The 15,446-nt window shown below is 41.3% G+C and overlaps 2 protein-coding genes across 5 annotated transcripts; one reads left to right on the forward strand and one right to left on the reverse strand.

Annotated features, from left to right (window-relative positions):
• The first annotated feature begins 477 nt into the window (after positions 1-477).
• Positions 478-8,230, forward strand: LOC104417977 (DDT domain-containing protein DDB_G0282237). 4 transcript variants are annotated; one of them, XM_039301993.1, is made up of 11 exons: positions 478-696; positions 1,601-1,784; positions 1,985-2,157; positions 4,898-5,331; positions 5,411-5,504; positions 5,584-5,930; positions 6,063-6,487; positions 6,564-6,741; positions 6,840-7,001; positions 7,076-7,164; positions 7,709-8,230. In XM_039301993.1, the coding sequence occupies exons 2-11, from the start codon at positions 1,672-1,674 to the stop codon at positions 7,854-7,856; spliced, it is 2,163 nt and encodes a 720-aa protein (XP_039157927.1). In that variant the 5' UTR covers positions 478-696; positions 1,601-1,671; the 3' UTR covers positions 7,857-8,230. The 4 variants fall into 4 exon arrangements, with proteins under 4 accessions (XP_039157927.1, XP_039157928.1, XP_010027461.2 ...); XM_039301994.1 differs by having other exon boundaries at positions 5,411-5,495; XM_010029159.3 differs by having other exon boundaries at positions 479-696; positions 6,594-6,741.
• Positions 8,231-10,257: 2,027 nt separating this feature from the next.
• LOC104417979 (alcohol dehydrogenase) lies at positions 10,258-14,593 on the reverse strand. Its single transcript, XM_010029161.3, has 6 exons — positions 13,979-14,593; positions 13,775-13,868; positions 13,360-13,573; positions 12,187-12,328; positions 11,264-11,434; positions 10,258-10,610 (listed from the first exon to the last, which is right to left on the reverse strand). The coding sequence occupies exons 1-6, from the start codon at positions 14,492-14,494 to the stop codon at positions 10,419-10,421; spliced, it is 1,329 nt and encodes a 442-aa protein (XP_010027463.2). The 5' UTR covers positions 14,495-14,593; the 3' UTR covers positions 10,258-10,418.
• Between the last annotated feature and the right edge of the window lie 853 nt (positions 14,594-15,446).

The raw sequence follows: 15,446 nt of genomic DNA on the forward strand, positions 1-15,446 counted from the left end.
CTGACAACATTAGTCATTTTCTGATTCAAATAGTTGATTTTGTCGACAAGATTTGAGTTATACCCATGCATTAAAGTGTATAAATGTAGACATAAATGACATGTTGACATCAAACGAAAAGTGTCGTAAATGAATTAAAAATGAAGGGTTAGAGAAAATGATTAATTTGGAAAATGTTTTTATAAAAAAATGATTGCTCATATTATTTGGAATAACGAATCAATGAAAAATATTTTCATTACCAACATTAATTTATGTTTTATCATTTTCGTTCAAGTGATTATTTTTTTAGGAAAATAATTTTCGAATGGGTTATTTTTCACAAAACAAATGGGAGGGTGTTGTTCTGTGCAGGCCCAAGCAGGAGGGCTAGAATGCAAAGCAGAGCCCAAATGTGGAAGAAGTAGGAAGCCCAAGCGGATGCAAATTCCCATAAAATATATAAATTATAAGTCCTTCCCCCAAGGCAGGAGGGGACGCAAGGAAGAGCGAGCGAAGAGAGAGAACGTGAGAACCTTCTCTCTCTCTCTCTCTTCCCCTTCTCTTTCGAAACAACACAACTCACCGCTCCCTCTCCCAACCCCCCCTCTCTCTCTCTCTAACTCTGCCCGCCGTCCTCTCCCTCCTTCTCCATCTCGCTCCCGCGTCGGCTCCTCCCCAGATTTCAACACCTCCACGCATTTCCGGCCGCCCCAGGTAACCGCCCTCTCGCCGCGTCTCCCACTGCAACCTCCTCCCGTTTTTTGGACTCCCATTCTGGCGGGAACGCCACGTTCTTGGACCGCCCCCCTCCCCTCGTCTTTTTGCTCCCGCTCCACCCGCCCCTCGCGCCTCGATCCTTCTCCTTTCGAATCTCTCCTCCCGGTTCGATGGGTCGCCGGCCGTTCCCATGCCCGATTCTCTGATTCCATGCCCGGTCGTCGGTTACGTGGCGCCGTCAATCGCGTGGTCTTGGGTCCAAAGTCTTCCGCTTTCGGGTTCCTCCCCCAAAAGGGGGGCCGCCTAGGGTTTCCGCCGTCGTCCTCCGTTTCTCGTCGTTGCTGGGTCTTTTCTTGATTGCGTCCATTGCGAACAAGTTTCCGTCTTTCGCCATTGCTTCTCTCGGGCGATCATCGAACTGGACATTGTTGGAAATGCTCTCCCAGTGGCGTTCTTGAAGCCAAACCCGTCGTTTCGCTCCTATATTGTTTCCCGGGTTCGAGTCGATTGTGAAATGTGTAGACAACTTAGCGTGACGTGTGCGAGACCGATATAGACTCCTGAAAGAACGTGGTTACGAGATTGTTACCACTTCTTGCGTTAGAGATTTTTTTTTTCCTTGCTTGCTTACTTGATGATGGTCGAGCAGATCTTTCTTTTGGGTCATATGGAACTCTCTGAGTTTTCTTTGACTGAATAATTTCATGAATTCAGCATCTCGTGGAAGTACCCCGTTATTCCTCTCCCGTTCGCGTGTTTTCATACTTGCAATTGAAGTGACAGCATTGGGGCTGATTTTTTGTGCATTTTCATCCCTGGGTTTTGTTAACTATTGTAATTACCCCTTTGCAGCGGTTTAAACTCGTCTTCACTAAATTTCCTTATGTTTTATTTGTTGCAGGATTCAATTTGCTTCCTTAATCATTGCCATTTCTGCTGCTTGTCACTATACTGGTGGGCTTGAATTCAAGAATGCCCCTCTACAAGAGAAAGCCTTTTTCCCTTGTAGAAGTGCCGAATGATTTGGATCCTAAGGAACTCGTATTCCAAATCCGTTTTACAAAGGAGATATTTCGTGATTATCAGTATCCTTCTTGGGAAATTTTTAGGAGTCCCTAGTTTTCTTAATATTTTATGGCAGAGATTTTAGTCTATGAAATGGCCAATGAAAGGAACCTGTTTGTGTGCCTGTTCTTCTTTTTTCATGCGGGTAGAGTGAATTGTTTATAATTTCCATCAACCAGGTTACTAGAATGTCTTTTCTTCTTTCCTTAACCTGATCAAGACAGTATTTGAACCGCATCAATTTGTATCGCCAAAGACTATGGAACTGTAAAGTCAGCGGAAAATCTAACTTGACCTACGAAGAGGCTCTGGTGTCCGAGAAACGTGCAATTGAGAAGGTTCAACAGTTCCCGCAAGAGCTAATGGCGCCTATGCTGACAAACATTCAATACAGTAAGTATTAGATCAGCATCCGGTTTTTAGGGCAACTGTCTTCCAGTTTAGAATGGCATCCTTCTATTTATCTTGGAGGCCTTGTAAACTTCTTGTTTCAAATACAAGGTTGTCTGGGAAACAAAGATGGTGGTACAGTTGAGCTGTGTATGTGCTCAATGGGCAAAATTTTTTGGAGTAGTGACTTATAAATTATGTCGAGTGGGGGCCCCGGCGGTGGGTTGCTAGGCCAGTCTCCCCCGAGGTATAGTCAGTGCTGTGCTCCCGTAAGGTGAGCTAGGCCGGATCCTCGGTATTGAAAAAATAAAAGAAAAAAAAACAACTATGTCAATGTATTGCTTTTTTATTTTTAACAGATTCTATCTTGTCATCATATAAAGGTGAAACATTAGAGTAGCTTTTAATCTTCTAATTGGGCAGAGTCCTCTTGTTTCTTCTTTCTCGGTGAACATCAAATTGGATGGATGGGTGTTGTGGGCCAGAGGGGAAGAGTGTACAAGCTATGGGTAGTATTTTTATGGATCTGGATTTGATAGTTTGAATGTGCATGTAATGCAAATTATTCTAAAAGTATGTACAATTTATGGGTGGTTTTTTATGAATCTGGATTGGAATTTTGAATGGGCATGTGCTGCAAATTATTCTAAAAGTTGGCTTCTTTTTCTTCATTCTAGCATTGATCGAAAAGTTTGCTCCTTACTCTTAGCTTGTGATAGATTCAATGTTTATCCAGCCTTTGGTGTGAAAGAATGAAACCTTGTTTTATTTTATTATTATTATTATTTTATTTATTTATTTATTTTATTTTTTTGTGGTGGGGGTGGGAAGAGGGGGAGCTAGAGATTTGAGATAAGGAAAACAGAAAAGCTAAACATTACTCCTTTTGTAATAAAAATTGGTGTGATTATCATAACTTGAATTCCAATTTTAGTTTTTAAGAGCTTGAGATTTGTGCTTGATTGCTTGAGTTTAAAAGGAAAATGATTGACAAAGAGAAGCATGCCATGGATGTGGGAAAAGCCCTGCTTATCAATCCCTTTCTATTCCCCTGCCCTAGGAGAATTTATTGCCATCTTGAAGGTTTAGTGCTCACAGTTAGTTCAAAACATTGCTTCTATAGCCCTCCACTAAAAGATTGATTCTCAATGAGATTGATCTCTAATGCACTAAGGTCTTTTTATTACACTAGGAATCAATTTGGCATATATCTGAAAGTTTCTTTGGTTATAATTTTTGCACACTCCTTTTGTTTGGGACCTTTTCATGTAGCATGTGCTGGAGTTCCATTATAAATTTATTTAGGAATAGATATATAAATGTATATGTATATAACCTGGCATTGATATTGAAAATATGACATTCAATGCTACATTGTTCTACTCTTTGGAGAATTAATCAAGATCATTGATAGATTGTAGTGAGTTAGGTTGTTAACATGGCCCGATTAGCAAAAGGTTAAAGTATAACTCAAATGTAAAACCCTATTGATTATGCCTTTATAGTTCATACATTATGTATTGATCTTCTCACTCCAGGTAAATCTCAAGTAAATTTCTTTCTAGTAAGAAAAGTTCAAGCAATGAAGGAGATCCCTGTATTTAGTAGAAATTGCAAGATATTATCGTATGGCACGAAACCTTTGGCTATATCGCCGATAGTTTCATAAATTTTATATTCCGTTGCTTAGTGGTTACAATTCTTGTGATAAAATATGCTCCCTAAAGGATGCTTGTTGCTATGAAATTGCTGTAGTTCATTACATTTGTTACAATCACGCCATACCTCATCTAATAACTTAAACTTATATAAGTGGTCCCATAAATAAAGCTCTACGTGGTATTAGAATAGGTGAGTGTAAGAGATATTCCAACCTATGCATATCAAACCATATATTTGTTTAATAGCTTAAACTTTCAGAACAATGGGTAGTGATCCTATTAAATATTACATTTTTATTGGTCATTGCTATGATGCAGCATCAGGTGCCTGAAGAAATCCAAAAGACCATTGATAATGAGGGAACTCGAACAATGTTTAAAAAATAAAACTGCTGGTCAATGGTAAAAAATTAAGTACGAATGCATTAGCAAACAAGAGAACGAGGCAGGGCTCAACAGAAAGAATGTACCATGTTTTGTGACCGTCCCTGGATCAAAGTATAACATTATCAGTCTGGCGACATTGCAAAGTTGACATTTGTTCAAGCCTGTTTGCTTTTTATCTTTTACAAATTTCAGGTCTCATTTGAAGCTAATTTGGGATGACATCGGGCTATGCTTCCTTTTGATTCCTTCATATGATGGGATAACTGTTTACATAGGGCAAACTGCAGCACTCCATGGTCATTGTTTTCTAGTTGCTGATGTTAACTAGATAGAGAAGCTGCAGTATGATTGAATCGCAACATCGTATGCTGAGAATGTTGAGATTTGCAAAATTAGAGTGGTGTGCACTGAAATGTTGATGTTTGATTTCTCTAAATTTTTTCATGACTTCTTGTAGACATAATGCTGTTGCATGGTGGTCAGTTGTATTGTACCATCTTGGCTTGTTGACTTTGATATAGACAATTGAAAAGAGTTGCCTTGTGTGTCTTTAGTACTGCGCACAAGGAATTGATTTATATAGCTGCTCTTGATGAGGTTACTACATTTTTTTATTTTTATGTGGCTTTTACTTATTACAACGTTTTGATCAGGCAGTAAATCTCCAGTTTGCATAATAACATTTACATTGGCAGGCATGCTTCCACTGAGAGATCTTGCAGACAAGATTGCTCTGAAATTGCAAGAGTGTTTGTTTGCTGGACAGGAATTATACGGACGAAAAGGAAATGAAGTGTTTCTATGCAGAATAATAAGGACATTGCATGATTCTGCTGGCAAAAAACAATACAAGATTGCTTGGTTGGGCAAAGATAAGGAAGTAGTGGGATGTGATGTAGTATATGATGAGGATCTAATTAACAGAAAACTCCCATTTAGTAGAAACATGGTGAAGTCTTTTATTCGAGAATCTACATACCGTAATGCACCTTGGGTGCTCCATGATAGGCTTGCAGAAAAGCATGGGATCTCGACCCATCTTCCAGATGAGTTGAAGAGCAAGTTTTACTTTCAGAATGGCACTCTCATCAGCTACAAGAAGAAAAGAAAAAATGGGGAAGAAGAAATGGTAATTGTCTAGTTTGGTATGGTCCTTCTTTGTCTGGATCCAGTAATGTCCTCCATATATTCACAACTCTTACATTCAGGAAGGGGAAGATGAATCTGGCAAGAACAAAGGAAAGAAGAGAACAGAGAGGGAGAAAGTCGGAGCTTCAGAGATGGAGGAGAGAAGTGAGAAAGGTAGTTTTAAGTACTGACGATTTACTTTTTCCTGATCATTTAATAACATATTCCCCTCAACATTTATCTGAGTTTGCAGAAGACGACCTAAAAAGGTTAGAAGCTATCAAGTATCCCATTGAAGACCTCTTAGTACAGCCTTGTCCAGACGATCCAGTATTTACTGAGAGACCTTCTCCATCAAGAGACTTTAAAGTTCCAATGGACTCTGTAGGGGAACTTTTGATGATTTGGGACTTCTGTTCATCCTTTAGCAGGCTGTTGCATTTGTCACCATTTTCTCTTGAGGATTTTGAAAATGCTGTCTGTCATAAAGACAGCAATTTGATTCTTATTGTTGAGTGTCATTCAGCCCTTCTTCGGTTGCTTATAAAAGAGAATGGTGAATATGCTTCAACGATAGAAAAAAGAAAGGGCAAGTCGAAGGTCAGTTCTGTGTGTCACATCTACTCCTTGTTTTAACCGGAAATTCTTTTTTCATTTGGTTGTATGGGATATTTTCTGCTGCTTCCATTTTAGCATTTTACTGATACAAATTTCCTTGCTTTTCTACTGCAGATAACATTAATCACTTGGACAGAGTACTTGTGTTCTTTCTTAGACTGGACTAACAGTTCCAAATTTCGCCCTTATATGGCTACAATTAAGCGAGGACACTATGGCCTTTTGGAAACGCGTGCTAAATTGGAAATCTTAGGGGAATTGCTGAATTGTGCCCTTGAGACTGATCTGGTCAGGGAGCAACTTGATGAGTTCATTGAACAGTGGCAGAAACTAGGAGCAACAAGAAGGGGCGAAGCATTGGAAGAAGCCAAGAGAAGGAGAGAAGAAAAGAAACGGTTGAAAGCTGAGTCCGACGTAAATGGATTCGTAAATGGCAACAGCTTGAACAGCTCAGGAAACAACCTAGGCGTGCAACAGAATGGCACTCACAATGAGCAGAATGGTGAAGCGGAATCGGAGAAAACAGACTCAAAGAAAAGGTTTGATTAAGGACACTAGAAGCTTAGATCTTATTTTTCAAATTACATGTGGTCTTTATTGTATTCTTTCCATTAGAGAGAGTAGCCAAACTGATGGTTCTTTCAGAAAGAGAACCAAGAAGCATAAGGGGGAAGATGAACACAAGCCCAAGGATGTACAGCGTGTATCTAAGAAGGAAGCACAGAAGATTGCCCTAAAACATGCGGAAACGGTTGAAAGGGAAGAAATTGAAAAGAGCAGCAAAGAACAAAGGGTTTGATCTCTCCTACTACTCTTTCAGTATTTGTTCATTAGTTGTATACTGTTGTTTCATAATAAGAGTCAATAAAAGGATCCTTTTGACACCTGCAGAAACGATATTATGAGACTGAAATGGAGAAAAGATTTATACGCACAAATCCGTTGGGGAAGGATAGGCATCATAATAGATACTGGTGGTTTCGGCGCGATGGGAGGATATTTATCGAGAGCTTGGACCACAAAATTTGGGGCTACTATAGTACCAAGGAAGAGGTATTTGAGTCATCATGCTTCTTATAATAATTATAACTGGACATGGTTGTGATCCCAGTTAATTTCTTGAGCAGCTTGATGCATTGATGGGTTCACTGAATCGCAAGGGTGAGAGGGAAAGGGCTCTTCAAACACAGCTAGACAAATTTTATGGCAAAATCTGGTAACTTGTTGAATCATTATCTTCTTTAAGGAATGAATGACTCTGGGAAACCTTCAGTGGTATATCCCTTGATAGCTTTTGGGAAATTTGCTTTGTTTTTTGTTATGCTTGGTTTGTGTAGATGTGACAACTGATAGGCATGACTTGTCTTTATATTTTTCGGAATTCCCTGATACTCTTTTTATCAAGACTTGACTGGCTAATACAATTTCACAGTTCTTGAGGTATCACCATGGTATGTTGAAATGCATGTGCACCTTCTGTGCATTAACTTGCATGGTTGGTATGTTTAAAAATGGACACAGAAATCAACATGCCATTTCTATTTTCCTTTTCTGTAGTTCCCTATTGGAAAGACAATCAGAAGGATTTCCTTTTCAACGTGGTAAATTGGAAATAAGTGTTGAGTCCATATCAAGTTGACTTTAGGAAACTTAATTTATACATTGCATACAGAAAGGGTTTCTTGTAAATATCAGGACTCTTTCTAGGACAGCCTCAAGCCTAATCAGATTAACTATTTTGCATGTATTTCATTTACCAGCATGGGGCTACAAAAAAGATCGAAGCTTTCAGCAGAGATTGCGATGGAGGAGGCAGTGCTTCGAAGATCAACACGTGTGCGGGCACCTCCTAGGGATAATCCTGCGGATGCTTTCCTTCGATATGTTAACAAATGGAAAGAAGATTAGTCGGTCTTAGTTTGCAATTGGAGGCTACCATAGAATTCTATTCATTATAGCTTCAGGCTTAGTCCTGCTATTTGCAGGTTTTTGGTGTATCCTTGATATTCTCAATGTCCTACCTTCATTTTGTTCTTCGGAGTTGGTGGGACCTAGCTTATGGGTGGCAGCAAGGATGAGGTACAGAATTATACGGCAACGGTGATGGTACATGATCTTTTCTTTCCGTTTAATTCATTAAAAGGCCAAGCATTTGTTTTGCTTGCTTTCTTGTAAATGACTAGGCATTTCCTGCCTCCGACAATTTTTCCCTTTTAGGGTCAATGACGCACTGTAAGTTTCAAGATAGCTGTGAATGAAATGTTCTCCCATTATTCTGTTTCTTTGGCTGTGTTTCGGAGGTTCCATTCCATCTTTTGTCTGGACATGGCATGCAACTGTCTCAGTCTCACTAGGGTCACTCCCTTCTAGCACCCAATTTTCATTAGGTTTTTGAGGGAATCACGATCGCTCTAACATGGAGGAATGGTTATGTTCCTCAATATCTGAAGTTCAACAATAAATCACTAAGACCAAAGTATTGACCTCATTTATACATGTTCCAAGATATAGGATAGAAATTTCTTTTTGCATGAGATTTTACGGACAATATCACAAAATCCTACTCTTCGCCTTTGATAAGAATCGGGTATGATGTAGAAGAAGCAATAAATTGTGATTTCTCAAGATCAAAGTATATGAGATCCGCTAGAAGGTTTTTTTAAGGTCGATAATGTCAAGATAGAACATTTTGTTTACAATGGCTCTGGTTGATTCTGATCAGTTTGCAAAATTCAGAACATTATAGCATTGGTGGATATCAAAATATGTTAGACAATAAAATTTTTGCCAGCTACTTTGTTAGTCGATAATGTGTTGGTAACTTACCAACACTTTTAGGGAATTACCAACAAGGACTTATTTACTTATAGTACTAACTATTTCAATAATTCACCAATATTTATTTACATAACTTTCGATAAGTTAAATTAAATAATGTTTATAGAAAATTATCAACCCTTATCTAAGTTCATTTACCAACGGTTTTATGATCATTTTTTAAACTACTAATTATTTCAACCGTATACCAATATTTATTTGTTAAAGTTACCAACGCATTAAAGTTACTAAGTCATACGAAATCATCAGCCTTGATTTGAGTGATTTAACAATTTTCACGGTTTAAACTATCAATTATTTTTAATTTTACTAACTCATATTTGAGTGTGTTATCAACATTTATTTGATGGTTCCGACATTACCAGCGAATATAATACTTTACCAACATTTTCTTGTGTACTTTGATAAGCTACACAAGTTACTATTGATACTTCAAAGAAATAGTAATGTAAAACCGTCAAATAAATTTTGGTACTTCCACAAAACTAGCAGTAACTCATTAAAATATGATGTATTGAATAAGGGTGCGTTTCTGTTTAAAAATTGTTCCAAGGAAGAAATAGAAAAAATGTTTCGTTCTAGAACAATTTCGAACAAAAAACACGTTTGGTAAACTTGTTCCAGGAACAAAAAATAAATAGAAACACGTTTGGTAAATTTGTATAATTTTTTTATTTCTTTTATTTTTCCTTTTTTATTTTTTTTTTTCTTTTTCCTTTTTCTTTTTCTTCTTTTGGCCGGTGTTGGCCTCGGCCATGGCCGATGGCCGACGAGGGGCCGGCCTCGCCCGTGCACGGCGAGGCTCGCCGGCCCCGCGAGGGTCGGCCTCGCCTTGGTCGGGCGTGCTCGGCCTCGCCGGATCGGGCGAGATCGAGCTCGCCCGGCCCGACGCGCCGACATCTCGCCGGCCGGGCGAGCTCGATCTCGCCCAGATCCGGCGAGGCCGAGCTCGCCCGGCCGGCCGGCGAGGCTCGGCGTCGCCCGGGCGGTGGCCCGATGAGGCCGAGCCTCGCCGGCCGCCGGGCGAGCTTGGCCTCGCCGTGCACGGGCGAGGCCGCCGGCCCTCGTCGGCAGTGGCCGCCGGCCATGGCCGAGGCCGGCGACCGGCGAAAGAAAAAAAGAAAGAAAATAAGAAGAAAAAGAAGAAAAATTTCAAAAGTGTTTTTGATTTGTGTTTCTTGTTTCTCTTTTGTTTCTGGGAACAAAAGAACAAAAAGGAACAAACGCGTCCAAACGTGTTTTGTTCCTTTTGTTCCGAGAACGAAGAAAAGTGTTTAAAAACAAAAAAAAGAAATACAAACAAACGCAGCCTAACTGTCCATAACTTACAACCTATTGCAGGTTAAATAACTTACCGGTCAAAAATTTAGTCACCATCAGACTTTTGAAGTTTACTTTGCGTTTTTTAGGAAATACCAACACTAACCGCATTTTCACACGCAGGATGCCAGAAATCTATCCATACTAAAGATATAAAAAGGGTGGGACATGTCATTGATTTTGTTTTTTATTTGAATCAGTAGCCAACCCAAGTTTCATGTGCGTTTTGGAAGAGTGAAGTTGCTCTGATCATTTAACTGCAAAAACCACAATTTGTAACAAGCATGGAGACCTGAGTGTAGAAGGGATGGACTACACTATCTCAACAACTGCTCTGCTGATGATTTTTCCTTGGTCAAGGTCTTGAAATGCTTTTGCAGCCTCTTCAAATGTGTATTTCCTTGATACTGCACTGGTGAGATTGAAGATCCCTGATTCCGCCAACTTGACCAACTTAGGAAGGTCCTGCCTTGTTCTTGCCCCGTATGAGCCAATGACTTTAATCTGATCGAGAACACATTGCTCAGAGTTAAATCGTCTCAATCTTAATGCAGCAAGTTGATACGAGACCATATTAATCCCTAATCATTCTTCACAATAGCCTAGGAATTAGAATAAATAGCTCTAGGTGCCACTTCAAAATTCATGATGATATGAACATCTGAACTCGGGTGTTGATGAGTGTACCTAAAGCACTTGTTGAGCAAGATGCAAGTATACTACAAGATTTCATTCCATTATAAGATGGGGGAATCACATCGATGCACTGTGTTTAGAGTGCCTTCAAATTCAAACATGCAGTTCAGAGATGATTACTTTAAGTAGTCCCGCCAACTTGGTCCAAAAAGGATGAAGGAACAGTCTGCTGTTACTTGCAAAACGTGTTTTACAGACTGTGCTCTTAAAACCATTTCTTCAGGAAGATTGAAGTCCCTAAAACTCAACAGCTTTTGAGTACAATGGCTGAACAAGTCAAACAGCTATTGTCCTTCAGTATACCTTCCCAATTTCCTAACTTTTCTACAAGAAAGTTTCAGTTAATAACAAGGGAACAGCAACTCAGAATGTCATTTAGTGACAACAAGATAACTCTGTAGCTACTGTCATGCAAATGGAAACATATACCACACATATGAGAAGTAGACTCAGATACTCACCTTTCTGCGGACAAGTCGATTTATGTCTACCTCCCCCACGGCACCAGATTTTGCAAGTCCTATCATCACGGCTTTTCCACCATCCTTAACACTTTGTACACACTGCAGGAACGTTTGTGGTTTTCCTAGGGCTTCTACAGCAATATCAACACCCATCCCTCCAGTTATTGTCTGCCAAGAGATGGGGAGAGCGCTTCGTCAAGAAAAGAGTATAATGATAATAACAATAATAGTAATAAGAAGAAAAGGAAGAAGAGATTGCACAGAGCAAATTGAGCCAATTCACAAAACACACTGAAAGTCAGTCACTAGACGAGCATGTCAAGGTCAAAGCAAAGAGCGGAAAGTGAAAATTGACGGGTATAAAGCATAAAATCATCCATGGGTTCAATGGCAATTTGCCTGCCAATCTATATCAAATCATCTAAAACACGCTATTTATCCATGTTAACCTCTTCCAGTAACCAAGTGCCAATAAATCTTCTTCCCCCTCCCCCCAGGATTAAGATGGTGTAGCCATGCAAAATAACAATCTAAAGTGCTGTAAAGAGGAGATGGTATGTCCAGGGCTGGTTTAAAGGATGGGTTACCCAAGAGACCATGGACAGACCTCTAAAAACGAATGTTTATTCTTTGAATAAATGGATCTTGCGGGCAGTGTATGAAATGAGCAATTATTACATGCTCCCAAATATTGCTCCGTGTGCGGTCAAACCATTGAATCTTGAGGATGCAATTAATGCATATCATGATCGTGCATCCAACTACTCAGATGCAATTTTCCTAGAGCACCAATAAGAAACCATATCAAATAGGACAACATGATGTGGAAAGATTCATACGGCAAACTTCATAGAGGGAGAAGACATATGCGGCTCATGCTTTTACAGCTCACTGTGACCCTGAAAGGGATAAGCACATACCTTAATCTTTTCAATAGCATCCTCTTTGATTGCATTCACGGTATGGGTGGCCCCAAAATTTTTAGCTTTCTCTAACTTTTCATCGCTGACATCCACAGCGATAATATCGGAGGCACCAAAAGCCTTAGCTATCTGCAAACAACTGAAACATCCAAAAGGTCATACTTATGTAGGGAGACAGGACTGTGGTATCAAAGGAGGTAAAGCATCAAGGATAGGATCGAACACCCAGCAGACCTCCCCTCATACCAAAATGACAAGTTCAGGTGACATAAATCTTGGTTGTTCTCACAATGCATAAAATGTCAGCCAAATAGGTTGAAGATATTGCACAATTTAACCATACCAGCTGAAGGAATATCTTTTATTTGTTAAAGGAGCTCCACTTTTCTTGGTTAGATTACATCTTAGAATGATACCTGGAAACCTTGTCTATAGAAATTTTAAACATGACATTTAGGGACTTTAGATGATGCCCAGAAAAATAATGTTGTTGGAAGTTATTGTTTGCAACAAGGACTTCCCCCAAAAAAAGAAAAAAAAATGTCAGTTCAATTGTGTTTTGAATCAGAGCATATTCAGATACTAAGATTGGTTTTTTTATGGGGCATATGCGGGGTCATCTAGGGACCCTTCAACAAGATTCAACAACAGCTGGCAAGGGAAGAAATTCTGAGAAAAGGGAAAGCATTTATTGTCCCAATTCCTCAATTCTATCTACTGATCGATGCCGAAAAGAAGAAATCAGAGAGCTCTCAAGGGCGAGAGATGAAAAGTTTTGAAATCAAATAAGAATGGCAAGAAAAGGTGAACTGTAGAAATTTCACAGATAGATATAACTGCCATGGAGTTCATCAATTACATTTCTAGCGCATGATTGAAGGGTGAAACTTTTTGCACAAATCAATGGAAAATATCATTCACCTTAGCTCCCAGGAGAGTTCAGATGATTCCATTCTACTAGTGCATATTCACCAGAAAAAAACATGTCCGTATTCAAGTGCAGTCGTATGCCATCCCATCTAAACTTATAGTCAGATCACTGTGCATTTTTCCATGCCATAACAAAATTCATGTTCATTTAGGCAAAGTCTATTCGGATGTGCGTAAGCGAAATACTAGATATCCATATGCATCATCAGCTGCAGCTTAGATGATGTAGGAGTGAGGTACCTTGATCCAACACCTCCAACACCGATAACGGCAATGGAATCCCCAGCACGCACCTCAGCCGCGTGGGTCATGGCACCATATGCAGTGAAAACCGCACAGCCCAGAATGGCAGATTCCGAGTAGGGCAACGAGCCAGGTAATACAGCTAATGCATTCGCGGGCACAACGCAGTATTCAGCCATCCCTCCCATACTATACATATAAACGGGTTCACCTGCAAACACATCCGAGATTCAGGCAGAGAGCGTCGGGCAAAAGAAGGAGAACCATCAAGCCAACAATACAGGGCGAATTCGAGATGAGAGTAACTCGCGCAACCATCAGGACATGAAACAGCATCAATAAAGAAGGGGCAAGGCCCAAGCGTGACATGCATCTCTACAAATATGGGGGAGGGCAGAAGAGAAGAACTTGCCGGAGCCGTGCAGGAAAAGGCGAGTCTTGCCGTCGTAAAGAGTGCCCTGCGCGCGGTTATAAGCGAAGAAATCCTCGCACAGATCATCATGACCCTGAAAAGTCAAATCAGCAAAAAAGCGAAGAATCGTGTTACGTAATCTCGAAAAGGACACGGTCCGAGGAAAGGCGCGGCGGCAACAAGAAAAGGAGGGGACCGACAGACCTTAGAGCAGTGGAAGCAGGAACCGCAGGGCATGATGAAGGCCCCGACGACGGCTGACCCGACGGGGAATCGGCGGACGATCTTGGGGTCGGAGAGGGGGTGGTGGTCGACGACCTCGCCGGTGATCTCGTGGCCGACGACGCAGGGGGAGGCGAAGGGGAGCTCGCCCTTGAGGACGTGGAGGTCGGAGTGGCAGACCCCGCAGGCCTTGGTGCGGATGAGGACCTCCCCGGGCTCGGGGCGGGGGATCTGGAGGAGCTCCAGGGAGAGGGGGCGGGCGGGGTCCCGGAACACCGCCCCCTTCATCGACGACGACGGGCTGACGTGGTACCCGGCGGCGGAGGAGGAGTAGCGTCGCCTGCCGATCTCCGCATCGGGGCGGGCGGGTTCAACGACGGGATGATGAGATAGCCATCTCCCGGAGAAGGAGGAGGAGGGACGAGGAGGAGGAGGAGGAGCGGCGGCGGCAGAATACGACCGGGAGAGCAACGCCACCCTCTTTGCCAGTCTGCTCATTCCTGCTTTTCTTGCTTGCAATTCGAGAGTTTACGGCAGCTTAAAGAACTGATCTTTCGGATTTCTCGGACGAGGACGACCAGCTCCCACTCAGACCAAGTAGCACTGGGATTACTAAAATACTAAATAGGACGATGATGAGGGTGACGCCTGACTGACTGACTCTTTGTCCCCATCCCACCCCGCCCCCGCCTCTCATCTCATCTCATCCCTGCCGTTGATTCTGGATTTACATTGCGGGGCCCACCCCCCTCTCTCTCTCTGTGACAGAGAGGGAGTGTAGCCAGTTCATTCGTCGTATCGTGTAAGCTCTTGTTTGTTTATTCAATTTCGACTGGAGCCAATGATTCTCTCTTCTTTCCTTGTTATTTTATGAAGGACGGGTGGGAGACTCTTGACGTTAGGATAACGATGCCCTCGGAAATCTTTAGAAAACACTACGGATTCCCAGCCGTCGCCGTCGCCGTCGCTTTTCATAGCATATTTAAATTCAGGAAATCTGTCCATCATGATAGAATGCATCCAGGAAGGGCTCGACCCACGTAAAATGATCGAGTCAATAGGTCCGAGCACAGGCCTAAGTGGATGGTGGGAGCGCGAGGAGGAGTAAAATCACGGTGCAAATGAAGTGTGCTGGATGACAATGCGTATGACCTTGGTTCTTTATACAGACATCAGCATGATCAAACTCACAAAGCCTCTGTTCTAAGCATCGACCACCACCTCGATGCCTACCCAACCCGGCCATGCATTTGACTCCGTTACTCTTCAATGTTGCTAATGATGCATTTTAATCTTATTCTAATAACGCTATTCGTTTCCTTACATTTCCCCTAAGAAGTTGGAGATACTATTCCCTTCTGATCATTCCCTTTTGATCAATATATTTCCCTTTTCATTTTTATTTAGCTCTATGTTGAAATCTAAAAATAGATAAAAGTACTATCTATAA

The sequence above is a fragment of the Eucalyptus grandis genome, chromosome 9 (genome assembly GCF_016545825.1).
Source record: "Eucalyptus grandis isolate ANBG69807.140 chromosome 9, ASM1654582v1, whole genome shotgun sequence".
Lineage (NCBI taxonomy): Eukaryota > Viridiplantae > Streptophyta > Magnoliopsida > Myrtales > Myrtaceae > Eucalyptus > Eucalyptus grandis.

Bases quoted from the DNA above. Each gene is read 5' to 3' on its own strand.
- LOC104417977 (XM_039301993.1), top strand. From the start codon at position 1,672: ATGCCCCTCTACAAGAGAAAGCCTTTTTCCCTTGTAGAAGTGCCGAAT. The intron at 5,332-5,410 runs GTAATTGTCTAG...TCTTACATTCAG, and splicing joins AAAATGGGGAAGAAGAAATG to GAAGGGGAAGATGAATCTGG. The intron at 6,742-6,839 runs GTTTGATCTCTC...TGACACCTGCAG, and splicing joins AGAGCAGCAAAGAACAAAGG to AAACGATATTATGAGACTGA.
- LOC104417979 (XM_010029161.3), bottom strand. From the start codon at position 14,494: ATGAGCAGACTGGCAAAGAGGGTGGCGTTGCTCTCCCGGTCGTATTCT. The intron at 11,435-12,186 runs GTATGTGCTTAT...ATCTCTTGGCAG, and splicing joins ATGCTATTGAAAAGATTAAG to ACAATAACTGGAGGGATGGG. The intron at 10,611-11,263 runs GTGAGTATCTGA...GTTCTCGATCAG, and splicing joins ATCGACTTGTCCGCAGAAAG to ATTAAAGTCATTGGCTCATA.